Source organism: Corella eumyota, chromosome 5 (assembly GCF_963082875.1).
Source record: "Corella eumyota chromosome 5, kaCorEumy4.1, whole genome shotgun sequence".
Classification (NCBI taxonomy): Eukaryota; Metazoa; Chordata; class Ascidiacea; order Phlebobranchia; family Corellidae; genus Corella; species Corella eumyota.
The window spans coordinates 12,392,472-12,419,145 of NC_137494.1; the positions used below are offsets into that span (position 1 = coordinate 12,392,472).

The window sequence follows — 26,674 nt, forward strand, 5'->3', positions numbered from 1 at the left end:
TCCGCATCTAGGACCTCTTTTGGAAATCCATAATTTTACTAAATTCACATTTTTGTATTTTTAAAAAACATTTTTGTTGGATTTTTCTCAAAGTTTAATGGGAGAGATAAAGGACTGGTGGGCTACTTTACCTGGACGAAAAAAGTTAGGTTATGGTGTCTCTGCAGTGCTTTTAGTAGCAACGTTTTCTCTGCATATGTACAACCAGAGAAAATTTGTCTACGATCCTTCGAAAAAGAAAGTTAAAGTTTCTAAGTGGGACACCTAATTTTCCTTTATTTTATCATTAAATTATCCTAAAAAAACAACATGGCAACTTCAGTAGAAATTCCTTTAAGGGACACGGATGAGGTACTGAAATTTTAAATTTTTTTAAAGCGTAACTTTTTCTTATAGATATATATAATTTTTGATTTTTTTATTCTTAATGTCGACTTTTTTACTTAAACATAGAGCAATATTTGTTACCCCGACCCAGTCTCGCATTGGTTATGACTGTTTAGGATATAATTTTTTTTATTGTTTATAATTTTTAAAAAGTAACCTGCCAAATGTTTTTTAGCAATTTACTTTCCGCTAAAAAACAGAAGCAGTGGGGATCAAACTCGGGACCCTATAACGAGAAGCCTATTATTCTTACCAATACACCACCCTGCCATCATTCGTTTGTTTACTATATTAAAAATATTTTTGTTTATTTCTATTTCAGGTTATTGAATTGGATTTGGCACAACTGCCTGATGGTGAAGAAGTACTGGGTATCTTAAAGCAAGAAAATACAACTTTAAATATCTGGCTCACACTTGCTGTAAGAAAAATTTTAATTTAAATATTTAAATTAAAATAATATGTTTTATTACAAAAGCTAAGTTGCTAACAGTAAAACAAGATATTTTATGCAGTATATATATTTTATAATTGTCATTTAATTAACTTTATTATTTATAATTATATATTTTTCTTTTATGTAGTATGTATAGCATTTTCTTTTAAGTAGTATATATATATTTGTTTTTTTGTGCACTCTGCTTTTTAAATTGTAAGAAAAGGTTATTACACAAAGTATATACTTTACTGTGAAAAATTTAAATAAAATTTTTAATTAAAGTTGGAATATTACAAGCAAGGCAAAGTTAATGATTTTGTTCAAATTTTGGAAACAGCTCGAACCGGTGCAAATTTGGATTATACCAACCATGAAAAAGACCAGGTAACTTATCAAGAACATTATTCCAAATTAAAAAAAAAAGTCTAATTCAACTATCTAAGGTATAGGTGGGATTTAAACTTGATACCTCTTAGTCTGTAAAAAAATTCTTACCAAAAAAGTTTTTTTTAAATTTGATTTAAATGTGCAAGTTAATTTTACTAAAATTAGAGTTGTTATGTTTTATGACAGATGACATGCCTTGACACACTGGCCGCCTATTACGTGGCACAAGCCAGGTCAGAGAAAAACAAGGACCAACGAACCGAGTTGTTTATGCAAGCTACCCAACTTTATACGATGGCTGATAAGATCATTATGTACGACCAGGTATGTTGAAACTTGTACTTATATATTTATTAATATTGTATAATTTTGAACCCTGAATAGTCTATATAAAATAGACCTTGGTAGACAATATATATATAATATATGTCCAATTTAAAGGTATAGAATATATAAAATCATGGTGCCTTGGTGAGAACACTTGGATTACATGAGGTCTTACGTTCAATTCCCATTGCTTTAATACTTTAGTGGTTTTACTTAATATTATTCGAAACTGCTAAAGTTAATTTTAAACTTGGTTAGAGTAACTTATGTTAAACTATTTCTGGAACCACTTAGTAAAGTGGTTATAAATTTCTGAAGAACAAAAATAAACCAGCAGATTAATCATGGGTCAATTTTAATCAAGGATATCCTAAACTGCTAAAGTTAACTGAATAAAGATAACAACTTTCCCTTTACATTTAAGAACCATTTGCTTGGGCGTGCCTGTTTCTGCCTTCTTGAAGGTGACAAGATGGATCAAGCTGATGCCCAGTTTAACTTTGTCATGAACCAGTCTCCGGATAACTTACCATCGTTATTAGGTAAAGCTTGTATCTCATTCAACAAGAAAGATTATAAAGGATCGCTGGCATATTATAAGAAGGCTTTGAGGACCAATCCAAATTGCCCAGGTAGAGCTTAAAGTTATATTTTTTTGTGAAAAAATAAGTTAAAATATTTATCTTCTAGAAAATTTAATTTACTAAAAAATATTTAGACTTAACTTGTCAAAATTTATTTTTTAAATTTGTGGTATTTTAGAATATGTCAATAAATGCTTTATAAATATAAACTAAATAAATTAATGCACTAAAAAGATGGTTTCAGTGGGTATTAAACCCTAGGCCTTAGGTGTTAAATGTTAAATTTACGTTGCCCCACTGTCAATAAATTAATCTTATTTTACAGTTTTTTTGTACTTAAAAAAAATATTCAATATCATTTTATATTTTTTTTTAGCTGATGTTAGATTGGGTATGGGTCATTGTTTTTATAAGTTAAACAAGATGGAAAAGGCCAGGCAAGCATTTCAGAGAACTTTAGATTTGGATCCCAGTTCTGTTGGTGCCTTGGTTGGGATTGCTTTACTTGATCTTAACAACAAAGATGTAAGAAAATTATAATTAGAATTTTTTTTTATAAAATAAGATTTTTATGTTAGGATAATATGTCAACAATAAATATATGCCTATAATAATTTACCCTGCACCACAATAGTAAGTTTTTTTTATTTTAAATGTCTTTGTATTCGACTTGCATATATACTTTGTCTACTAAGGTTCATTAAATTTGTTAAGTTTAATTGATGTAAAACAGTATGTTATTTATGTAAAGACTCGCAAGACTTTTTTATAAAAGTTACTCCGTGTATAGATCGTTATGCCATTCTTTCCACATAGAGAATAAACAAATGCAGTAAAAAGTACTTTACAACAACATTTAAAAAAAAATTTTTGTACTTTTATATATAGGTTGACTCGATTAGGAATGGAATAAAATTGTTATCGAAGGGTTATCAAATTGATCCCAGCAATCCAATGGTTCTAAACCACCTTGCCAACCATTTCTTCTTTAAAAAAGTAACTTTAAAAAGATATATAAAATTCATAATACTATACTTTAAAAAAATTTTTAAATAAATACATTTTCAATTTTTAAATCCTTATTTAAATTATGAAACCCTATTTTTTTAGGATTACGAAAAAGTTCAACATTTAGCCCTTCATGCTTTTCACAACACTGAAAATGAATCAATTCAAGCAGAAAGTTGCTACCAACTTGCCCGGAGTTTTCATATCCAGGTAAAAAAGTACCTACCTTATTATATTCTTGCAAATTTTCAAAAAAAATTTAAAAATGTTCTTTTTCTTTTTTTGTGTAGGGTGATTATGATCAAGCCTTTCAATATTACTACCAAGCCACTCAATTTGCTTCTACAACCTTTGTATTGCCTTATTATGGATTAGGCCAGATGTATATTTATAAGGGGGACCAGCAAGACAGAGAAAGGGTAAGAAAAGAAAAAAATAGCATCCTAATTATTTTTAAGCCTACATTTAAAAAATTTTGAGTAAAAAAATTGGCAAAAAACTCTAAATTTAAGTAATTTTATTTGGTAAAATATCTGAATTTGAGTAATTTTACCTGGCAAAATAATCTAAATTTGAGTAATTTTAATTTTACTTGAAAAAAAAATCTGAATTTGAGTTTTTTTTTATTGGCAAAAAATCTATATTAGGATAATTTTACCTGGCAAAACATGCCGGCAAAGGAAATCAAACCAAAACCTTCCGAACTATAAACGTAATTTTATAATTAAAACAACAAGTTATATCTATTTAAATGTAAAATTTTGTATTTTAGGCTGCTGAGTGTTTTGAAAAAGTTTTAAAAGCCTACCCTAATAATTACGAAACCATGAAGATATTAGGATCACTTTATGCTCAGTTTGATCAACCTGATAAACAAGAACTTGCCAAAAAACATCTCAAAAAGGTAAAAATTAAATTTGTATTTAAAAAATTGTAAAAAAAAAACAAAAAAACCTGGCAAATATTTTGAAATTTATGGTAAAATATGCCTTCTTAAAATATGTGTTAAAAACTCCCTATAAAACTTGAAATATGCATTCGAAACCCTATATAATCCTTAATATATACTTATGGGATTGTTTTTGAGAGGTATGCCATTAAAGAAAATTTAAAAATTAAATTTCTGAAATAAATTTTTATTCAAATTTTTTTTAAGGTCACTGAACAATATCCTGACGATGTAGAAGCTTGGATCGAACTTGCCCATCTTCTTGAGCGCCAACAATCAACATCTGGTAGTGGCTCTGCAGCTGCCACAGACGGCGTACAGGGTGCCTTGGCAGCATATGGCACTGCCACGTCACTAGTACGTGACAGAGTCCAAGCCGATGTGCCGCCAGAGATTTTGAATAATATTGCCGCTTTGCATTTTAGGCTGGGAAATCTGAATGAAGCCAAGGTAAATTTATTAGTAATTTTTTTTTTCTAAACTTTCTTAAAGTCCTATCCTGGCAATTTTTTTACTTAAAACTTGATAAAATTGATGTCACTGAACACAAAAATTGTTTTAGCTTCAAACAATTTTATTTATTTTTTAAGATAAACAACTTTTAAAAAAAATTTAATTAAATTAAAAAAAAGAATAGAAAAGCCCTGTTTGTGATGACGTAGAAAGTACTAGCTTGTATACACTCACTACACCAACTTAGTACTTTTTATGTCACACAAAAAAATATGGTAACCTGATATTTAGTGTTTAATATTTCCAGTATTTTTGAAAATTAAATTGTAAGTACCACAGACATTTTTTAAAGGTTCTAAAGCCATTTTATGATTCAGTGTCAACCATACTAACATGCTATATACATCACTTATAAAATTGCAAAACTCTCTAATATAGCTTGTTAATTTTTCTAAATTGCCCAAATTTTTGTGTAATTTTTAAGAAATTAAAGTATATTTTTTTTTGATTTTAGAAATATTATGAGGTTGCTTTAAAAAGATGCGAAGAGGAATCAACTCATGATGCCCTCTATTATCAATCTATCATGGTAACCATGCAATATAACTTGGGAAGATTATGTGAAGAAATGTTTCAGTTTGAAGATGCTGTAGACCATTATAAGAACATTTTAAGACAGCATCCAAACTATATCGACTGTAAGTGAACTTTAAATGAAATGTTTAAAATTTATTTTTAGAGAAATTTAGTTAAAAAATTTTCCTTTTCAAAATAGAAAAAAAATTGTTCGAAATTTTAAACATTTTTTTTTAGGTTATTTAAGACTGGGTTGCATGGCAAGAGACAGAGGTCAAATTTATGAGGCATCAGAATGGTTTAAAGAAGCTTTGCAGATTAACCAGGTTTTTTAAATAGCCTATTTAAAAAAAACGTTGAAAAAAACAAAAAAATATTTTTTTGTTTTTTTCAACGTTTTTTTTAAATAGGCTATTTAAAAAAAAAACGTTTAAAAAAACAAAAAAATAAGACCCCTAAAAAAATATTTTTTAATTTTTTTTTCAAACTATTTTTCTACTTCAGGAGCAGCCTGATGCTTGGTCCCTGATTGGAAATCTTCATCTTTCCAAACAAGAGTGGGGTCCTGGACAAAAGAAATTTGAGCGAATACTAAAGCACGAGAAAACTCAACATGATGCTTACTCCATGCTTGCTCTGGGTAATGTTTGGCTGCAAACTCTGCATAATCCTACAAGAGACAAAGAAAAGGTTCATAAAAAAAATTTTGATTAAATTTTTTAATATTGTGATAACATTTAATTGTTATTAAGGATTTCAAATACAAACTTAATTTAAAACAAAACAACATACCAACAGCGGGTATCGAACCTAACACCTAAAACTAACTACTTTGCAGGAAAAGCGCCACCAGGACAGAGCTCTTGCTATGTACAAACAAGTTTTAAGAAATGATTCAAAGAATATATTTGCTGCTAATGGTATAGGAGCAGTGTTAGCTCATAAGGGATATATTAGGGAGGCTAGAGACATTTTCGCACAAGTAAGACTAAAGTGTAATTTAATTAAAATTAAATAAGGTTTTTTATTATTTTGGCTTGGCTATGTTTTTGTAAATTTAATATGGCCTTTTTTAAAATTTTACTATCATTTATTTTCTGTTTTTATTTTTTTAATATTTATTTATTTTTGATGTGAAAAGGCTGACTTTACAGCCTAAACATAGAGTAACTTTAGTTACCCTGACCAAGTTGCTTTTTACAGATTAGGATACTATAGATTATAACTGCCCGATAATTAATCTGCCAATTGGTTTTGGCTTAGCAAGAGTTTATACCATTTATAGCACCTTACTTAAGGGTTCTACAGCATGGAAGCAGTTGGGATTAAACCATTGACTTTATGTAGAAAAACGAAAATTTCTAACCACTACACCATGCTACTTATTTTAATTTTTATTTATTTTGTTTTTTTAATTTTCATTTATTTTGTTTACTTATTTTAATTTTTATTTAAAGGTTAGAGAAGCCACAGCTGATGTGCCAGACGTTTGGTTGAATTTAGCTCATGTTTACATAGAACAACGTCAGTTTATTAGTGCCGTTCAAATGTACGAAAATTGTGCGCGGAAATTTAAGAAACGGCGTGACCCGGAGTTGTTATTATATTTGGCTCGTGCTTATTTTAAATGTGGAAAACTGCAGGAGTGCAAGAAAACATTGCTAAGGGTAAAAAGGATTTTTTAAAATATTTGAAAGCATTTTTTACCTGTTACAAGATGTCTGCATTCGTGCATTTTGAATTAGGTTCCGGGTTTAATTCCCACTGCTGACATGTTACATTTACAAAATTTGTATGCTTAAAGTAGGTCCTGGGTTTGATTCCCACTGCTGACATGTTACATTTACAAAATTTGTATCCTTAAAGTAGGCCCTGGGTTTGATTCCCACTGCTGACATGTTACATTTACAAAATTTGTATGCTTAAAGTAGGTCCTGGGTTTGATTCCCACTGCTGACATGTTGCATTTACAAAATTTGTATCCTTAAAGTAGGTCCTGGGTTTGATTCCCACTGCTGACATGTTACATTTACAAAATTTGTATGCTTAAAGTAGGTCCTGGGTTTGATTCCCACTGCTGACATGTTGCATTTACAAAATTTGTATCCTTAAAGTAGGTCCTGGGTTTGATTCCCACTGCTGACATGTTGCATTTACAAAATTTGTATGCTTAAAGTAGGCCCTGGGTTTGATTCCCACTGCTGACATGTTGCATTTACAAAATTTGTATCCTTAAAGTAGGTCCTGGGTTTGATTCCCACTGCTGACATGTTACATTTACAAAATTTGTATGCTTAAAGTAGGCCCTGGGTTTGATTCCCACTGCTGACATGTTGCATTTACAAAATTTGTATCCTTAAAGTAGGTCCTGGGTTTGATTTCCACTGCTGACATGTTACATTTACAAAATTTGTATGCTTAAAGTAGGTCCTGGGTTTGATTCCCACTGCTGACATTTACAAAATTTGTATGCTTTTTGCATTTACAAAATTTGTATGCTTAAAGTAGGTCCTGGGTTTGATTCCCACTGCTGACATGTTACATTTACAAAATTTGTATGCTTAAAGTAGGTTCCAGGTTTAATTCCCACTGCTGACATGTTGCAGTTACAAAATTTGTATCCTTAAAGTAGGCCCTAGGTTTGAATCCCACAGCTGGCATGTTGCATTTACAAAATTTGTATCCTTAAAGTAGGCCCTAGGTTTGAATCCCACAGCTGGCATGTTGCATTTACAAAATTTGTATCCTTAAAGTAGGCCCTAGGTTTGAATCCCACAGCTGGCATGTTGCATTTACAAAATTTGTATCCTTAAAGTAGGCCCTAGGTTTGAATCCCACAGCTGGCATGTTGCATTTACAAAATTTGTATCCTTAAAGTAGGCCCTAGGTTTGAATCCCACAGCTGGCATGTTGCATTTACAAAATTTGTATCCTTAAAGTAGGCCCTAGGTTTGAATCCCACAGCTGGCATGTTGCATTTACAAAATTTGTATCCTTAAAGTAGGCCCTAGGTTTGAATCCCACAGCTGGCATGTTGCATTTACAAAATTTGTATCCTTAAAGTAGGCCCTAGGTTTGAATCCCACAGCTGGCATGTTGCATTTACAAAATTTGTATCCTTAAAGTAGGCCCTAGGTTTGAATCCCACAGCTGGCATGTTGCATTTACAAAATTTGTATCCTTAAAGTAGGCCCTAGGTTTGAATCCCACAGCTGGCATGTTGCATTTACAAAATTTGTATCCTTAAAGTAGGCCCTAGGTTTGAATCCCACAGCTGGCATGTTGCATTTACAAAATTTGTATCCTTAAAGTAGGCCCTAGGTTTGAATCCCACAGCTGGCATGTTGCATTTACAAAATTTGTATCCTTAAAGTAGGCCCTAGGTTTGAATCCCACAGCTGGCATGTTGCATTTACAAAATTTGTATCCTTAAAGTAGGCCCTAGGTTTGAATCCCACAGCTGGCATGTTGCATTTACAAAATTTGTATCCTTAAAGTAGGCCCTAGGTTTGAATCCCACAGCTGGCATGTTGCATTTACAAAATTTGTATCCTTAAAGTAGGCCCTAGGTTTGAATCCCACAGCTGGCATGTTGCATTTACAAAATTTGTATCCTTAAAGTAGGCCCTAGGTTTGAATCCCACAGCTGGCATGTTGCATTTACAAAATTTGTATCCTTAAAGTAGGCCCTAGGTTTGAATCCCACAGCTGGCATGTTGCATTTACAAAATTTGTATCCTTAAAGTAGGCCCTAGGTTTGAATCCCACAGCTGGCATGTTGCATTTACAAAATTTGTATCCTTAAAGTAGGCCCTAGGTTTGAATCCCACAGCTGGCATGTTGCATTTACAAAATTTGTATCCTTAAAGTAGGCCCTAGGTTTGAATCCCACAGCTGGCATGTTGCATTTACAAAATTTGTATCCTTAAAGTAGGCCCTAGGTTTGAATCCCACAGCTGGCATGTTGCATTTACAAAATTTGTATCCTTAAAGTAGGCCCTAGGTTTGAATCCCACAGCTGGCATGTTGCATTTACAAAATTTGTATCCTTAAAGTAGGCCCTAGGTTTGAATCCCACAGCTGGCATGTTGCATTTACAAAATTTGTATCCTTAAAGTAGGCCCTAGGTTTGAATCCCACAGCTGGCATGTTGCATTTACAAAATTTGTATCCTTAAAGTAGGCCCTAGGTTTGAATCCCACAGCTGGCATGTTGCATTTACAAAATTTGTATCCTTAAAGTAGGCCCTAGGTTTGAATCCCACAGCTGGCATGTTGCATTTACAAAATTTGTATCCTTAAAGTAGGCCCTAGGTTTGAATCCCACAGCTGGCATGTTGCATTTACAAAATTTGTATCCTTAAAGTAGGCCCTAGGTTTGAATCCCACAGCTGGCATGTTGCATTTACAAAATTTGTATCCTTAAAGTAGGCCCTAGGTTTGAATCCCACAGCTGGCATGTTGCATTTACAAAATTTGTATCCTTAAAGTAGGCCCTAGGTTTGAATCCCACAGCTGGCATGTTGCATTTACAAAATTTGTATCCTTAAAGTAGGCCCTAGGTTTGAATCCCACAGCTGGCATGTTGCATTTACAAAATTTGTATCCTTAAAGTAGGCCCTAGGTTTGAATCCCACAGCTGGCATGTTGCATTTACAAAATTTGTATCCTTAAAGTAGGCCCTAGGTTTGAATCCCACAGCTGGCATGTTGCATTTACAAAATTTGTATCCTTAAAGTAGGCCCTAGGTTTGAATCCCACAGCTGGCATGTTGCATTTACAAAATTTGTATCCTTAAAGTAGGCCCTAGGTTTGAATCCCACAGCTGGCATGTTGCATTTACAAAATTTGTATCCTTAAAGTAGGCCCTAGGTTTGAATCCCACAGCTGGCATGTTGCATTTACAAAATTTGTATCCTTAAAGTAGGCCCTAGGTTTGAATCCCACAGCTGGCATGTTGCATTTACAAAATTTGTATCCTTAAAGTAGGCCCTAGGTTTGAATCCCACAGCTGGCATGTTGCATTTACAAAATTTGTATCCTTAAAGTAGGCCCTAGGTTTGAATCCCACAGCTGGCATGTTGCATTTACAAAATTTGTATCCTTAAAGTAGGCCCTAGGTTTGAATCCCACAGCTGGCATGTTGCATTTACAAAATTTGTATCCTTAAAGTAGGCCCTAGGTTTGAATCCCACAGCTGGCATGTTGCATTTACAAAATTTGTATCCTTAAAGTAGGCCCTAGGTTTGAATCCCACAGCTGGCATGTTGCATTTACAAAATTTGTATCCTTAAAGTAGGCCCTAGGTTTGAATCCCACAGCTGGCATGTTGCATTTACAAAATTTGTATCCTTAAAGTAGGCCCTAGGTTTGAATCCCACAGCTGGCATGTTGCATTTACAAAATTTGTATCCTTAAAGTAGGCCCTAGGTTTGAATCCCACAGCTGGCATGTTGCATTTACAAAATTTGTATCCTTAAAGTAGGCCCTAGGTTTGAATCCCACAGCTGGCATGTTGCATTTACAAAATTTGTATCCTTAAAGTAGGCCCTAGGTTTGAATCCCACAGCTGGCATGTTGCATTTACAAAATTTGTATCCTTAAAGTAGGCCCTAGGTTTGAATCCCACAGCTGGCATGTTGCATTTACAAAATTTGTATCCTTAAAGTAGGCCCTAGGTTTGAATCCCACAGCTGGCATGTTGCATTTATTATTATGAAGCTATAAACAGGAAACTGAATTTATATTAATTTTTTTTTTGTTGATTAAAAAACTTTTTTTAGGCACGACATGTTGCACCACATGATACTGCTGTGTTGTACAACACATCGATTGTGTTACAACAGCTCGCAACATCTGCGTTACAAGATGAGAAAAGTGATTTAAGGACGGTGTTGGGTGCTGTATCTGAGTTAGAACTAGCTCAAGGGTAAGTTATTCTCAATATTTGTCATATTATCGAAACCCTTTTACAGATTTAGCGTTTTCTCCAAAAAATGATATTTTATCAGAATTTAAGACAACATCTTTTAAGGGGTTTAAAGGTATTTTTTAGAGGTTGGTTGGGGTAAAAGGGTTAACAAGAAAGTCCCGTTGTCAGTAAATTGTCATTTTCGGGGATATGTTTTTTGGTCAAACGTTTATTTAATACAGTGGTTGTCAGTAACATAACAGTAAACTGTTTTACTTTAACTTAAATTTTTTGAAATGTTATTGTTTTTTTGATTGTAAAAAGCTAAAGTTAGTAACAAATATTCATTAGTTTTTTTTTCAGAATTTATTTTTTGATAATGTTGTTTTTTTAGTTATTTTACATATCTGAGCAAGAGTGGGGATCGGATGAAATTTGATTTAAACCAATCTGGCAAAGAAGCTGGGTATGTAAATTACAACTACTTAGAAAGATAACCTAAAAATAATAAAATAATGAATGTGTATGCTAGTAACATTTTACACCAAAATCCTTGAAAAATTTGTTTAAAAATTATTAAATGTTTCAAAAATATATCCCGAAAAAACAGAAAATGTAGAGATTTGTTGTCACAAGCTCAATACCATGTAGCAAGAGCTCGGAGGCAGGATGAAGAGGAGAGAAAGATGAAGGAGGAGCAAGAGAGGGAGAAAGCTGTGCTCCGAGAGAAGCAACTAGAAGAGGAGGTAAATTTTTCATATTTTAAATTTTTTCAAAATTTTGGCTTTTTTTTAAATTTTGCTTTTTCCAAAATTTTGCATTTTTAAATTTTCGAAATTTTTTAAATTTTCTTTCTTTTTTCAGCGAAACAGGATCAAGGCTCAGGAGGAGAAAATGCGAGCACTGATGGAGCAAAGAGCACAGATCAGAGACAAGAACAAACAACTTATTCAGCAAGCTGAACAGATGGAGGAAGAAGCTCCGAAGAAGAAGTCCTCCAACAAAGTAAGAGATGATATTCTACTTTTTATGAAAAATATCTAAGACAAAAAAGGACGAAATTTTAGTTTTAAGTAGATTAAGATAACAAGGCTTCAGTATCAGTTAGTTAGCCGGTTCTTTCTTTGAATGTTATGTAGAAAAAAAAGAAAAGTAAGAAAAAGAGAACAAAAAAGAAAAAGGTAGCTGTAGCAAAACCGAAAAAGTCAAAGAAAGTAAGACAATTTAAGAAAAAAATGGTACCAGAAAAAAAGTTTATTTTAAAAGTTATTACAACTTTATAATTAAAAAAAAACATTATTATTAAATGTCTAATATCTTATTAGCAAAATTATATTTTACATTTTTAATCAAATTTATAAACTTTAAAAACTAATTAATTTAGAGAAAACATTACAAAATGGCCGATGACTTTGTTAACGACGGTAGCAGTAGCGATGCAATAGTTTCAAGTAAAAAGAAAAAAGGAGAGAGTTCACAAGGAGGAAAAAAGAAAAAACTGAAATCCAGAAAGGAGAGAAATGGTGACAACCAATCAAATGTAAGTTTGTTTTTGTGTGTAAAAATCTTAAATTATTTAAATACTTCTAAATTTTATTTCACAATTTTTTTAACTTATTTTTTTCCAAAATTTACTCAAACTCAACAGGAGGCAAGTGACTCTGAGGATGACTCAAATGTTCTAAAACGAAGTAAAAAGCCCTCGAAGAAGCAAGAAAATTTAAGTGCGAAACAAAAACTCAAGATTAAATCTCGAGCCTACATTTCTGAGTCTAATTCTTCTTCCTCATCCAATAATACTCAAACAGAGTGAGTTTTGAGTAAAGAAATTTTTAAGTTTTAATTAAAAATAACTTGATTTCAAAAATGTTTTTTAATTTTAGAACTTTTCCTGATACTGAAAATCGAGCGACTCGATTTGCCGAGTCATCGTCGGAAAATGACGACAATGAGGAAAAGAATACTCAGAGTGACAATGACAACATTGTTGCGAGTGACCATGAGAATAGCGACAACAATGTGCAGAGTGATGATAACATAGCACAACAAGAATCTGGGAAAAGTGAAAATTCATCGTCAGAGAATGAAGAAAATCAGGGCAAGAATCAAAAAAGAAAAAAAATTCTAGAATAATTCAAATTATTAATTTTAAAAAATAACATTTTTAAAATTTTTTTTAATTTGAAATATTTTTTAGGAGTTGATGATGAAAACCAAGCCAGCGCTAATTCTGGATCGGAAGCGGGATCGAGCCAGGAGGAAGTTGTTGCATCAGATGATGAAGAGGAGAATCCTCCTCCTGAACCTGCATCCAGTAGTGCAGCATCCGACTCTGAATAAATCCTCCAAAGATTTTTGAAAAAAAGATCAATTTGTGATCATTCTTGTATTGCGTCAATTACAAAGTTTAATATTTTAGGTTAAGTCTGTGTGCTTTAAACAAAGAAATGATTTTTAAATTTATTACAAAAATTCGGCGATTTCAATTTATTTTATCTTCCAAAAAAAACATTTGGTTGTACAGAAAAGAAAAATATTAAAATTTCCATTCAAAAGTTTTTTTACTGTCAAGTATCACAATCAAAAATCTGCTGCTTATTTGTGCGTTTTGCTATAATTTTAATGTATTTGTTCAATAAAAAGCTGTAGATACTTCTTTGTATTGATAAATAATAAAAAGGCAACATTTTAAAGAGTTTTAATTTATTTAAATAAACAGTGTTAGTAATAATTTATGTTGAAATAAAGCGATAAAATTTTGAGGTATTTGACTAAAAACTTTGTTAGTTATAATTCGAATAATCCACAGTTTGGTATTTGTCCACAATACTGCAAAACCATATAACTAAAGAGGCATATCTTTACGGTTTTCTCAAAATTTGGGTCATTATTTTTTCTGAAATAAATGTATAAGACTGATTAAATTTTGTTTTTAAATGCTTAAGTCGTTAGGTGAAGTGCACCAACCCTAAGTCTAAAATGTGCAACATGCGTATAATTAAGTTTAGAAATATCTTTTGTAAATATTTTGGTATAGTCTATGTACCTTATTAAGGTAAAAGTGTTAATTCATTTGATTCCAAAAAATTAAGTTTAATTTTTCTATATAGCATAGTTAAGTAATCTATTTACTTGGTTAAAAGTTGTACATTTTTCTGAGTTTTTTTGGCACCAAAATGCTCAGCATCGGCTATAGTTTTAAAGATAGAATTTTCTTTGTTCCCTGGCATTAAAAGCCCATAAAAGGTAAAACTTTGAAGTATTGGTTTTGTATCAGTTGTTTAAAAAAGTAAGTTTAGATTTAAAGGACAACTTAAAAAACTACCACAGAAGTTTAAAAACATGGATGCATAATCCTTTTTTTAGTAAAAAATTTTTTGCTTTTTTTGTAGCTTACTTCAATCTATAAATTAATTTTTGGGACTTGAAATTTAAACAAATATATCTCATTTTAACCCCAAAATTACCCCCTCCCCCCCGTAAATATAAAGTGTTGACATATACCACAAAAAGAGATTCTTTTTTAAAATTTATTTACATAATCATTTTTAAACTAGCTTAAGCAATAAACTACAAAGAAGTACAAAATTTACAGTACGTGAGATAAGTATTAAAGCAAAATTACATTAATATTGTTGTCAAAAAATTACAGGTAAATTAAGATTACAGTTTCAATGGTATTTTAATCACAAAATTAAAAAGTGTTGAGTTAAATTGTATAGTCACCAAAAATCCTAAGTTGATAAACCTTAAATAAGCCTTAATTACATAGAAAAAGTTATACAAATTTACAGGCATTATTATTTCATGTAGCTTTAATCTTCAGTAAATACTCTACTATTTCAATACATTAACAAATTAAATTTGGTGTCCAAGCACCTTAAAGGCCGTCGACCTGTCCTTATACTTAAATATTTTTAGTTTGCACAGTTTTTCTGGTTTGAGGAATGAGAGTTTTTTTTTTTTGCTAGTAATCAAATTCTTAGCTAATTTTTATTTCGTAAAATGTTGTTAATTTTCTTTCACATTTTTTTTAAAGCCGGTTAGCATGGTCCAAGGAGCAGGCGTGAGATTGGTTTAAATTGGTTGAGATTATTCTTTTCCTTGAACTTGCGACCAGTTAAATCAGAATGCAACATATTGACGATAAAAACTAATATCAAGATCAAAACAGCACCAGCGAAGGAAATCATTTTTATGCTATCATTTAGCATAAGGAAGTTCATATTTCTTTCAAAACGCATGTATGTCTTCTTATTTATATTAAAAAACTTTCGGAGAACCTCAACTCCTTCCAAAACATAGTGGCGACAATTATTGTATTTGAAGTTGTATGGTCCCATTTCGATTTCAAGTAGCTCGTCCACCATCTTTCTTAAATCTTGTGGATGTAAATATGAGCTTGCTAATTTATTTATTTTACCATAATTCCGTTCATTAAAGTGATTCACTTTAATACCATTAATACCAAAATCAAGAGCAAATTTTGGTGTATCATTTGGTAGCAATATGATTGAAGAATGTTCCAAAGGATTTTTTTTAGTGGCATATCCAACTTTGAATGGCATTGGTCGATCTATTGCATCCTGAACATCATTTTTCGATGCTCTCTCATCCCAATAAGAAGAGCTTTCCCAGTGGAACATGTTTAGCAAAAATTTCAGATTTCTAAAGTGGAATAAAATATCTGTACCTAAAAATTAACAAAAGCACCTAAACCTAAAAATTAACAAAAGCTTTAATATAAAATTCAGCAAAAAACTGTATACCCAACACCAAATAAGACAGTGCTAAATTTTAAAACAAAATTTTAGTCACAGAATAAAAGTCACACTTTGAAATCTTTTAAAGCTTTAACTCTTAACCAAACAGCAGTATATTAACAAAATTAGTTTAAATACCTTAGAACTTGTCACGGCACAATAAACCAAACTTTGCCTGAACTCAATAAAAACTCCTAAAAAGAACCTATAAACTAACTTGAACACAACAAACGAACAAAGAAAGGTGAAAGTAGAATGTAATATTTGGGAAATCCCATGAAAAAATTGACGTCATGGAAAATTTTAAAATTCCATTACTTTATTGCGTTTAATCGATTTTTGTTAAAATTATGTAATATACCAAGGTTTAGGACATTTTTGATCATTTACCATGCAAATTTTTAAATAAAATGTCATAATATCCCAGTATAGGCACACATAACATGGTTTTAAATAAATATTGATAATAAAATTATATAAAAAATTACTCTGTAGTCTTCTAAGTATAAAAACTGTTAAAAAAAATTAACTGTTTAAGTCAAACCTAGCACAAAATAAATTAAATATTCTTATAAAGTTAATTTAACATACCTTACAGTCAAAATATTTAAAAAAAAGTATTTTTATCGTTTGTGGCCTTTAAAATGTGGTCACAGTACATTAAACTTTACTTGAACCGAGACTTATACTCAAACACAAAACAAGCGACATATAGTAACCAATAAAAATTTTATTAATTAATATAAACCATAGCTGTGAATAATAAATAAACAATTTTTAAAAAATCCTAAACAGAACCAAAAATTACCTAAATTAATGAACACAGCAAAATACAGGACAAAGAAAAGGAACAACAGAATTATTACTTAAGTCATTGCACAACAGCAGTTGTAACTGGTATTAAAAAATTTGATGCCGTAAAACTTTTTACAACAAACCCCATATTTATTTCTAAAAAATATATTTTTAAAATATTAGTCATGCATGTAACTAAACGACTCTAACAGCAGAAAGCGAGGCATTACCAAAATAAATTTTCTGGTACATTGCTTTTGTTGTAAGCCAATGTTAAGTGAAGTAAATTATATAATTGACCCAAAACAGCACATTTAAAAAGCATTATAGCGTTTAAAAAGCATTATATAGAATCGTTTTTTTTTTAAATAAAATGCTGTTAGGGTTAAACTTTAATACTGAAAATTTTTATTAAAACTAAGAAAAAAAAAATTTCAAAAAATATGCTAGACAAATATAAATGTTTAAAAAATGTAAAAGAGTAGGCTACCATTTTAATGCACTTTAAAAGTATGTAAATATCATTAAGTTATAGATACGCAATTTAAAAAAAAATGCTTATATTGAAATGCGTCAACATTTTTTACCATTATCTTCTTAAAGTTAGTATAAAATTTGATAAATTTTTAAAGTTACTAACAAATTTTATTTTTTTATTTTTTAATGTTGTTTAAACTTATAGCTATAAACGCGCGTTTTAAAACCAAGCCTTCAACCTTTTAAGAATTTTTTAAAACCTCAGTTAAAAGTAAACAGGTTGGATTTGTGAAAATGTCATGTCAAAAGGACAAACACACTTATGTTAGTATAGAATAAATGTATTAAAGCATAAGCCATTTATTTTTAAAATATGTTAGGCGATATTTGAAGGTATTTTTAAAACAACTTAATAAGTTTGAAGGTCATGGCTTTATGCAGTACCAAAAAAACAGTTATACTAGCATTTTTCTTTTATTTTCAAAAGTTCAGTTTCATCTGAGTTGTTAATATTTGATCTAAAAAACAGATGGTTTAAAACAATTTTTTTACAAATACAGTTCATTTGAAGAAGTAAGGCATGGCACTGCACTCTTATTGTAAGATATAAGTAACAACTTAGAAGATCAGTGCAAAATAATAAGCTTACATTGTTGGGAGCTAATCAGTTTCTTTAATTTCTTTTCTTTTTCCAGCATAAAAAAGTTCAGCATCAACTATTGTTTCAAGCATAGGCCTACCCTTGGTCTCAGGTAACTTAACTGACAACACCCCACTTAGTATAAGAGAAACACCAAAAATCAAGCTAGGAAGCCAGGTAGCAAAAGTTCTTAAATACAAAATAAGTGGAAATGTGAAGCCAGACATAGCTTCCAGAATGGTGCCCAACCCAACTGCAGTGCTCCTTAATTCAACAATTTAAAATAGAAATTCAAAATTATATTTTATAGTTTACATTCATGTAGCATTTGTTAGGCAGATTTTATTTTAATACTTAATATTAAAATGGTTTGAAAAAGCACTGTAAATATTTAATTCCGAAGTTACCATAATATACAAGACGTTTATTAAGTTTAATGTTATCAATACATTTTTTTGTTTTTTTAACTACTATACATTCAATAAAGAAATTAGTTGGTTACCTAAGCACAGTGGGATAAAGCTCAGATGTGTATTGGTGCAACATTGCATAAGTTCCGGAATTAATAAGTTTGGCAACAAAATAAAATGCATCACCAATTTTTAGAAAACCTGGTTGAAAATTTTTCTAGTATTATTATATTTTCTTTGGTCAATAAACTGCCTTTTATAAAAGAGTATATAATATTTTTTACATACTTTCCTGTTGACCTCCATAAATGTTAAACATCATTCCTATTAGAAGTAAAATGCTACTGAAGAAACAAGAACAGACAAGCATATACTTTCTTCCAGTTTTATCCAAAAAGAGTAACACTAGAATGCAAGCTACAATATCCAAAACTCCAACTGTAACCCCAAATATATAAGTAAATTTACCAAAAAACTTTTTAAATTCAATTAAAATTTGGTGCATTTTATATACTTATAATGCAATGCTTTGGTCATTAATTTAATCGATATCAGAAATTAATAAATATAAATGCAGACCTAACAAAGTTATACTAAACTAAAAATAAATGGCAAAAAATTAGCTATTGAAATATTTATAAAGTAAATAGTATTTACATAAAATGTTACTGATGTAAAAATCGGTATTAAAAGTTGATGCACTAAAACTTTTTTTTTTTTTTTTTTTTCCAAAATATGTTGTTGTAATTGTCAGCCTAAAAACAAAAGAAAATTTCATATCTAAATATTAATTAAAAACAGCCTACAGTTAAGCACTCTAGGTAAATATGACTCTCTACTGCAAATAATAGCTAGTTCTTAGTAGTTTATATACTTATAATTAATGTGACAAGGCTTACTTTACTGCCTAACATAGGGTACCATTTAACCTAATCTTAATTTGACAGTTTAAGATTGACTTTATTTTGCTTAAAAAATTGGGTTATGAGCTTAGCAGTAATTCGTACTGTTTATTATTCCTTACTAATGGACACAACTATGCTAGAGCAGTGGGGATCGAACCCATAATCTTATATAGTGAAACCAAGTGTTCTAATCACTACACCATACTACCTAGTATTTTCAAGAAATTTAAATTATTATTAGAAAAAAAAATTAAATTTGATAAAACTTGCCAGTTGATCAGCAAAATCACAGTTACAAATCTAATATTTTTTGATCGAAACAGTAACAGAAACTGAAATCTTTCCTCTTTAGTCTTCATCTAATTAAAAAAATAATAATTAGTTTAAATATATTTAAAATTTTACATTCTTTTATTTAAACAAAAATTTACTTGTGGTTGTTCTTGAACATTTTCTAGTAAAGTTTCTTTCCAAATACCAGGTTCATTTATTTTGACACCATTATATCGTGCAATCTGTCTAATTACCTAAAATTGATTTTAAAACAATTTTATTTATGCTGTGCAAAAATTGGATTAAGTTATTCGAAAATTTAGTGCTAAATCCACAAATACTATTGACAAATTATTTTATAATAAAAATGGTAGGCTACCCTTTTTCCTTCTTCATTTTTTCCATTTGCAAACCATCTAGGTGACTCAGGTAATATTAAGTTAAACAAGACATTGGGAATATATAGGCACGCCAGTACAATCTAAAAATTATGTAGATGCAGTTTAAGTTATAAGCTAAGTACAACAAATTTTAATATTATAAACTACAAACTTGTAATTGGTTCCAGTATCTCCATGTATAAGCAAGTAAAGAAAGAAGTACATGTCCACATCCGTATGTAATATGAAATAACAGACTTACCACTGTTCTCCATTTTGTGTTTGACAATTCAACAACTATAAAAGCAGATAATACCTTATTATCAAAATAGATATAAACATATGCAATTGTATTGCTTATACTATTTTCATACTTACCGTATATATAGTTGCACAAAAATATACCGTATCCAAAGAAATAAATACAACATCTAAGAATAGAAAATGCCCAAATGTTGTGGGTAAAACCACATAAAAATGACAAGCCTAAGCAGGCAATTGTATTTACTGTCATTACTTTTTTCCTACCCAATCTGAAAAATTAAATGAAAGCTTTTCTGTATTTATTAAGTTTATCTACAATGTTAAATTGTCAAATAAATTTCTGAATATTTGTATGAAGTTTTGACTAACTTAAGATTTTATGTAACTTTATTAACTTAGAATTTAAAAAGAGCCATTCATAATAAATATTGCAATATAGTTTCTTAGTATTTTAAATTGATATTTGAGTGAATTTATTATTTATTTTTTAGAAAGTGTAGATAATATGTTATCATTTACATATCAGGCAGATTGGAGGTAGTAAGTGCTGCTATCAAGTATCCAGCCATAAATATTAATATTGAAAGTGAGTTGTAAAAGCTATCATCACATACTAAGTCAAACTAAAAACAAGTTAAAATATTTAAAAAAAAAATTCTTTTTTTTAAATTGCAATTTCTGCAAAACTTACAAAGCGTTAAGTAATGTAATTTTAGAGCACCTAGGTCTTCAAATGCTTCATTGCATTTTTGATATAGTGCCAAGAATAATGTAGGCCAACATAGCATTTTTTTTAAATGCCAAACACTTATTAAAAAAAAAATTATATTTATTTTTCAATTTATAATTTGTAAAGTTTGCATTTTTAAATACCAATAAAAATCGTATAACTACCTCTGTGGCTATACTTTGTGTATAAACAGAATTATCATATTTGTATCCATTATCACATTTTATAGTTTTCCTTGTTTGATTTAAATAATAAGAGAGATTCTTGCTGCAATCAGTCAAGTTGTATTCATATCTAAACATACCCAAAAATACATAAATAACATGTTTAAATTCATACTAAAATTATATTACTGAAACAAAACATTAATAAATATTAGTTTTTGGATTCGATAAAATAACTATTTTAAAATTTAGAATATACCTAACACAAGATGCATATTCATTGTTATCATATGGATATGTCAAGTTGAATATTTCATCTTTACTTAAATTAAGTCCTTTAGTTGTTTCTGGCAATTTACATCTGTTAACAAAATAAATATTATTCCTAAAAAATTAAAAATCAAATTTATGGAATTAATGGTTGGTATAATATAAATAGCTAGGTTACCAAAGATAGTTATACATTCTACCTGAATTTTGGGACATAGTTAAAATATACAGGAGCCATATCAGTCCACCCACATAATAATCCACCATAACTTGCCATGGCTATCAATAATATTTGATATCTACCTAAACCACCTGTTTTCTCTATTACTTTTTCTATATCATACATACTAACTATTCTTCTAGTTATTCAAATATCAAAAATAAATACTGCATGCACCCTTTTATATTTGCAAGTTCAATGGCTTATAAAGACATGCATTCAAGCATATTAAAGCAACTACCTGAGAGTTCACTATATGTTGCAATGAAGATTAGCATAACTTAGTATCTTTCTAAACCACCTGATTTCTCTATTACCTTTCCTATGTTAATCTATTAAATTAAAATAATTTAAAATTACCTTCCTTAGGTTCAATTAACACATAAGATAAAATACATATAATTAATTTATATTTAGTTGCTGTAACTTAACATACAAAATAGAACAACCTAAACTACATAGTTTTTTTGTGTTTTGTAACATGTTAAAAAACAAATATTTAAAAGCATTATATAAAAGGAAAATAGTTTTTTCTCTCTACTTTTTTTAATGTATCAAACATAAACTTTGCACCTGTGGTTTAAAGTGAATATCAGACTTGAACTTGTAAGTAATAGTTGGGTAAATGTAGTACCAACATCAAAAAATATGTTTCATAATAAGTATGGTATTAAGGCTTGAAAAAAAACATGGCAAATGTAATGCTGCTTTTAAAATTTATTTTGAATCACACACAGTTTTTAAACGTTTTAAAACTTAAATTCGTTTTTTTTTTAAATTAAAAATTTTCTTTGAAAACAATACTTGGGAGTCTAACTTCACACATTTAACTAAACCAGTTTAAAAGTAAAGGTAAAAAGCTATACGCCCTTTTTTGTCCAAGTTAAATAGGTTATAAAAATATGTATTAAAGCATAAAAAAGGCAAAAGTAATGCTAAAGAGATCTTTTAGAAAAATATACAACTAGATTTAAATAAATGCAAATGAAAGTTACTAATCTGAATGTGTTATTATTAAACAAAATATTTTCATGTTCAATTTTAAAATAATAATATGCATTGGTAAAAAATGACTGTTTAATTTTTTATTAAAACACACATTTTAATCGTTATGTGAACTAGTAATTGTTGCGGATGTAACTAGTAGATATTATGTATGTATTTTTTGCCTGATAGCACATACTGTAAGCCTACAATTTCAAATTTATCACTAAGAACCCAAATCAAAAATATATTAAAATCATAGGTTAGTAAATAAACATTCTTTACAAATGGGGTATTTAGTTTTAATCTGTTCAATGTATTGGCGTGCATTTTTTATTTGTGAGCTAATACTTAAATTTGCAATATAAACATTATTAAAATACTTTTATATTAGCATTCATTTTTGTTTTTCAGAAGTTGCATTTCATTTGGATCAATGAGATTATTTCTAAAATTTAAAACATATTGTTAAAAGTTTACCCTTGTCTACAGTACAATTAATTAAATACATTTCTTACAAAAAAAGTTAAGGTCTTCTTTTTAACACTAATTTTTTACTTAAAAAAATCAGCCCTAATTTACAACGGGCTAAGATCAGAAATGTTATTTGTTTGTAAATTATTTTTTAAATATTGGTAATATAACTTAACAATTACGATTGACAGTGTGGTAATAAGGTAAGTACCTTGTTGAAAGTTGATTCGTCTCTTGATTTCCCTTATTTTTTCCAGCATAAAAAAGTTGTGCATCAGCAATTGTTTCAAGCATGGGCCTACCTTTAGTCTCAGGTAACTTAAGCGACAAAACTCCACTTATTATAAGAAATACACCAAAAATTAGGCTAGGAAGCCAAGAAGCATAATTTCCTAAATACAAAATAAGTGGAAAGAGCAAGTTAGCTATACCTTCCATTACAGTACCTATTCCAACAGCAGTGCTCCTTGAAATAAAAATAAATCCAATTAAAAAAAATTAAAAATTATTTATAATACCTTAAAATAGATTTAGTGGTTAAATTTTAACATAATATATCCATATAATAAATATATTTGTAGGTTACCTTAGCATGGTAGGATAGAGCTCAGATGTGTATTGGTACAACATTGAAAAAGTTCCAGAATTAATAAATTTGGCAACAATATAAAATGCATCACCAATTTTCAAAAAAGCTTGTAACAAAATTTTTACAACATCAACACATTATTATTATTATTATTACAATCTACTTCGTTTATGAAATGTTTTTTAACATACCATTTTGTTTATCTCCATAAATCTTAAACGTCATTCCTATAAGAAGAAATAATCCACTAATGAAGCAAAAACAAACTAGCATATATTTTCTTCCAGTCTTATCCAAAATAAGAAGCACAAATATGGAAGCTACAATATCCAAAACTCCAACTAAGTATATATATAAAAAAATTAAACTCTTATTTAAAAATTTGATTTTTTTTGCAAAATTAAACTGCCAATTTAATGCTATAAATGGTATAAAATTTAGCTGAGCCAGCACTTAATTAGCAGCATAATTACTGGGCAATTATAATCTATAATTTTCCAAACTGCCACAGGCAACCCAAGACTGGATCGGAGTAACTGATGTTACTATATGTTAGGATCGCGCATTCGACCTTCCCACATCAAGGATGTAGATATATACAAAAAACAAGTTTTAAACTTACTACATTAAAAATAACAAGTAATTATCTAAATTAAAAATAATTAATAAAATATTTTACATAAAATGTTACTGATGTAAAAATTTGTATTTAAAGTTGATGCACTGTAGTTGACCCCAAAGAACGTTGCTGCAACTGTTAGCCTAATAAAAATAAAAAAAATCATAAGTAAGTACAAAATTAACTAAAAATGACCAATTAAAATGTGTTAATTGAAATTATAACTAACCAGTTGACCAACACAATCACAGTTACAATTCCAATATTCTTAGATCGAAAAAATAACAAAAACTGAAATCTTTTTTTCCTGGTTTTAATCTAATCATGAAATTTAGTATAAAAGTTTATTTAAGAAAATGTTTATTATGTAAAGTAGATTTAATTTTACTTGGGGTGTTTGTTGGATGTTTTGTGATTGAGATTCATTCCAAATAGCAGGTTCAATTATTTTGACTCCATTATATTGTGCAATCTGTCTAATTACCTAAATATGATTTATGAATGCATATTTACAATTTGTTATGTATATTTTAATACAGTCATGCAAAAATTAGCTCTAAACTTTGTATAATTGCAAGCCTAAGCATTGTTTCTTATATGGCGGTTTTAATTAAAGCTTAATTTCATTTTAAAACAGATAATTACAGTAAATCCCATATTTTATATATTACTCTTTTTCCTTGTTTGTTTTTTCCATTGGCGAACAGCCATCTAGGTGATTCTGGTAATATTATGTTGAACAAAACACTCGGAATATACAGAATGGCAATTACTATCTAAAAAAATATTCACAATTATGTTATAGCATTTATAAGAAAATAATTTTGTATACTTGTTGTAAATGATGTAAACAAACTATGTACTTGTAACTGATGCCAGTATCTCCATGTATATGCAAGTAAAGAAAGAAGTACATGTCCACAACCATATGAGACATGAAACAGCAGACTTACCACTGTTCTCCATTTTGTATTTGACAGTTCAACAACTTTAGAAAAAACGAAGAATAAAAATTTAGATTTAAAATGTATATAAAACACACATAGTCTTTTTATATCGCTTTTTAAATTGCACAAACTATTAAAACATTTAGTTCATGTTAGGATTAGTTATACATACCATAGACATAATTGCTTATAAAAATACCATATCCTAAAAAGTATATACAAGATCGAATAATAGAAACTGCCCAATAGTTGTGAATATAACTACACAAAATTGATAAGCCAAATGCACCAATTGTATTTATTATCATTACTTTTTTTCTACCCCATCTAAAAAATTAAAAGAGCTTTTGATGTTAGGTTTTTATTCTATCTGGCAAATTGGAGGTAGTAAGTGCTGCTATCAAGTATCCAGCCATAAATATTAATATTGACAGTGAGTTGTAAAAGCTATTCTCGCATACTAAATCAAACTAAAAACAAGTTATACTTAGCATTTATAAATAAAAAAGTTAAAATAATGTGCAATTTAAAACTTTATGTACTTGACCGGTATAAGAAATGCATAAGGGGGGGTTAAGGGAATGGGGGAGGCAGGGTGGGGTAAGGAAATGGGGTAGGCATGTTGGGTAAAGGTGATAGGGTAAGCAGAATGGGTTAGGGTGGTAGGATGTTTAGGGTAGGTTAGGGGATGAGGTAGGCAGGTGAGTAACAGGGCGAAAATGACGTCACAACCCTCTGTGTGCCACATTCTTATTGCCGGATTTTGTTAACCGCAAGTTGGCGCTAGAAAACTATTTTATAAAATTTTCTCTTAAATTTAAAAGTTAAACTAAATCATGATCATCATTTGTTAGTCACAAAACAATTTTTATATACATGTTAATTTGGTAATAAAAAATTAATACCTCAGTTGCTATCGTTTGGGTATAAACAGAATTGTCATATTTGTATCCAATATCACAATTTATAGTTTTTCTTGTTGTGTTTGAACAATAAGAGATGTTACCAATACATTCACTAAGGTTGTCATCATATCTAAATATGGCAAAAAAAATCTAATTTAAATCTAATTTTTAAAGCTTTATTTATAAAGCAATTTCCTACTTAAATTCCGTTTCATTCTAAATACTGTAAAAAAAATAAACATATATATATATACCTAACACAAGATGCATATTCATTGTTATCATATGGATATGAAGAGTTGAATAGTTCAGCTTCACTTAAATTAAGTCCTTCACTTGTTTTTGGCAAATTGCATCTGTTAACAATATAACAATAAATTAGATTTAAAAATAAGTTTGTGCTACTGTCAGATTATAACTAATAATGTTTTATTACCTAAAGTTTGGGACATAGTTAAAATATATGGGGGCCATGTCACTACAACCACAAATTATTCCACTCCATGTTGCCATGGCGATTAGCAATATTTGGTATCTTCCTAAACCACCTGACTTTTCTATTACCTTTTCTATATCAATCATACCACTTTTTAGTATCACTTAAATTGAGACAATTTAAAATTATTCACTTCCAAAAATGTATTCTATACATAACATATAATATAAATAATTTAACTTTATGTAACTGATATACAAAATAGCACAACTTAAACTACATAGTTTTCAAGCTTGTGTTTTGTGCTATGCATTAAACAAACAAATATTAAAAATGATTACCTAAAGGGCAAATAGTATTTTCCCTCTGCTTATATTAAATATAGACTTTGAACCTTTATTTTAAAGTC

At 29.5% G+C, this 26,674-nt stretch overlaps 4 protein-coding genes across 4 annotated transcripts; 1 reads left to right on the forward strand and 3 right to left on the reverse strand.

The window, feature by feature from the left end:
* The first annotated feature begins 39 nt into the window (after positions 1-39).
* On the forward strand, positions 40-13,695 carry LOC145753767 (RNA polymerase-associated protein CTR9 homolog). The gene is made up of 24 exons (XM_082570215.1): positions 40-351; positions 710-808; positions 1,109-1,210; positions 1,400-1,537; positions 1,965-2,172; positions 2,501-2,649; positions 3,013-3,120; positions 3,235-3,342; positions 3,423-3,551; positions 3,905-4,036; positions 4,289-4,531; positions 5,049-5,232; positions 5,348-5,436; positions 5,615-5,800; positions 5,949-6,092; positions 6,568-6,777; positions 10,893-11,038; positions 11,415-11,486; positions 11,631-11,766; positions 11,885-12,025; positions 12,405-12,560; positions 12,669-12,829; positions 12,904-13,118; positions 13,218-13,695. The coding sequence occupies exons 1-24, from the start codon at positions 310-312 to the stop codon at positions 13,358-13,360; spliced, it is 3,441 nt and encodes a 1,146-aa protein (XP_082426341.1). The 5' UTR covers positions 40-309; the 3' UTR covers positions 13,361-13,695.
* Positions 13,696-17,391: 3,696 nt separating this feature from the next.
* LOC145753276 (solute carrier family 22 member 12-like) lies at positions 17,392-18,459 on the reverse strand. Its single transcript, XM_082569684.1, has 4 exons — positions 18,394-18,459; positions 18,198-18,306; positions 17,705-17,959; positions 17,392-17,573 (listed from the first exon to the last, which is right to left on the reverse strand). Exons 1-3 carry the CDS (start codon positions 18,425-18,427, stop codon positions 17,716-17,718), a joined length of 387 nt encoding a protein of 128 aa, XP_082425810.1. The 5' UTR covers positions 18,428-18,459; the 3' UTR covers positions 17,392-17,573; positions 17,705-17,715.
* A 234-nt stretch (positions 18,460-18,693) lies between these two features.
* LOC145753513 (solute carrier family 22 member 16-like) lies at positions 18,694-21,437 on the reverse strand. Its single transcript, XM_082569917.1, has 10 exons — positions 21,292-21,437; positions 21,081-21,182; positions 20,822-20,951; positions 20,447-20,550; positions 20,042-20,196; positions 19,836-19,960; positions 19,663-19,764; positions 19,442-19,537; positions 19,281-19,369; positions 18,694-18,703 (listed from the first exon to the last, which is right to left on the reverse strand). Exons 1-10 carry the CDS (start codon positions 21,435-21,437, stop codon positions 18,694-18,696), a joined length of 1,059 nt encoding a protein of 352 aa, XP_082426043.1.
* A 1,248-nt stretch (positions 21,438-22,685) lies between these two features.
* Positions 22,686-26,342, reverse strand: LOC145753514 (organic cation transporter-like protein). Its single transcript, XM_082569918.1, has 10 exons — positions 26,266-26,342; positions 26,084-26,185; positions 25,830-25,959; positions 24,649-24,753; positions 24,366-24,461; positions 24,207-24,295; positions 24,050-24,120; positions 23,550-23,699; positions 22,981-23,161; positions 22,686-22,743 (listed from the first exon to the last, which is right to left on the reverse strand). The coding sequence occupies exons 1-10, from the start codon at positions 26,340-26,342 to the stop codon at positions 22,686-22,688; spliced, it is 1,059 nt and encodes a 352-aa protein (XP_082426044.1).
* Between the last annotated feature and the right edge of the window lie 332 nt (positions 26,343-26,674).

Excerpts from the sequence above, each read along its gene's own strand:
- LOC145753513 (XM_082569917.1), bottom strand. The coding sequence starts at position 21,437 with ATGTATGATATAGAAAAAGTAATAGAGAAAACAGGTGGTTTAGGTAGA. Across the intron at positions 21,183-21,291 it reads AACTATGTCCCAAAATTCAG|ATGTAAATTGCCAGAAACAA; the intron begins GTAGAATGTATA and ends TTTTGTTAACAG. Across the intron at positions 20,551-20,821 it reads CACAAAGTATAGCCACAGAG|TTTGACTTAGTATGTGATGA; the intron begins GTAGTTATACGA and ends ACTTGTTTTTAG.
- LOC145753767 (XM_082570215.1), top strand. The coding sequence starts at position 310 with ATGGCAACTTCAGTAGAAATTCCTTTAAGGGACACGGATGAG. Across the intron at positions 1,538-1,964 it reads AGATCATTATGTACGACCAG|AACCATTTGCTTGGGCGTGC; the intron begins GTATGTTGAAAC and ends TTTACATTTAAG. Across the intron at positions 4,037-4,288 it reads CCAAAAAACATCTCAAAAAG|GTCACTGAACAATATCCTGA; the intron begins GTAAAAATTAAA and ends ATTTTTTTTAAG.
- LOC145753276 (XM_082569684.1), bottom strand. The coding sequence starts at position 18,427 with ATGATGTTTAACATTTATGGAGGTCAACAGGAAA. Across the intron at positions 18,307-18,393 it reads TTATGGAGGTCAACAGGAAA|GTTTTCTAAAAATTGGTGAT; the intron begins GTATGTAAAAAA and ends ATTTTCAACCAG. Across the intron at positions 17,960-18,197 it reads CTTTATCCCACTGTGCTTAG|GAGCACTGCAGTTGGGTTGG; the intron begins GTAACCAACTAA and ends TGTTGAATTAAG.
- LOC145753514 (XM_082569918.1), bottom strand. The coding sequence starts at position 26,342 with ATGGCAACATGGAGTGGAATAATTTGTGGTTGTAGTGACATGGCCCCC. Across the intron at positions 26,186-26,265 it reads AACTATGTCCCAAACTTTAG|ATGCAATTTGCCAAAAACAA; the intron begins GTAATAAAACAT and ends TATTGTTAACAG. Across the intron at positions 23,162-23,549 it reads TTATGGAGATAAACAAAATG|GAAATTATGCTTCTTGGCTT; the intron begins GTATGTTAAAAA and ends TTTTGTATTTAG.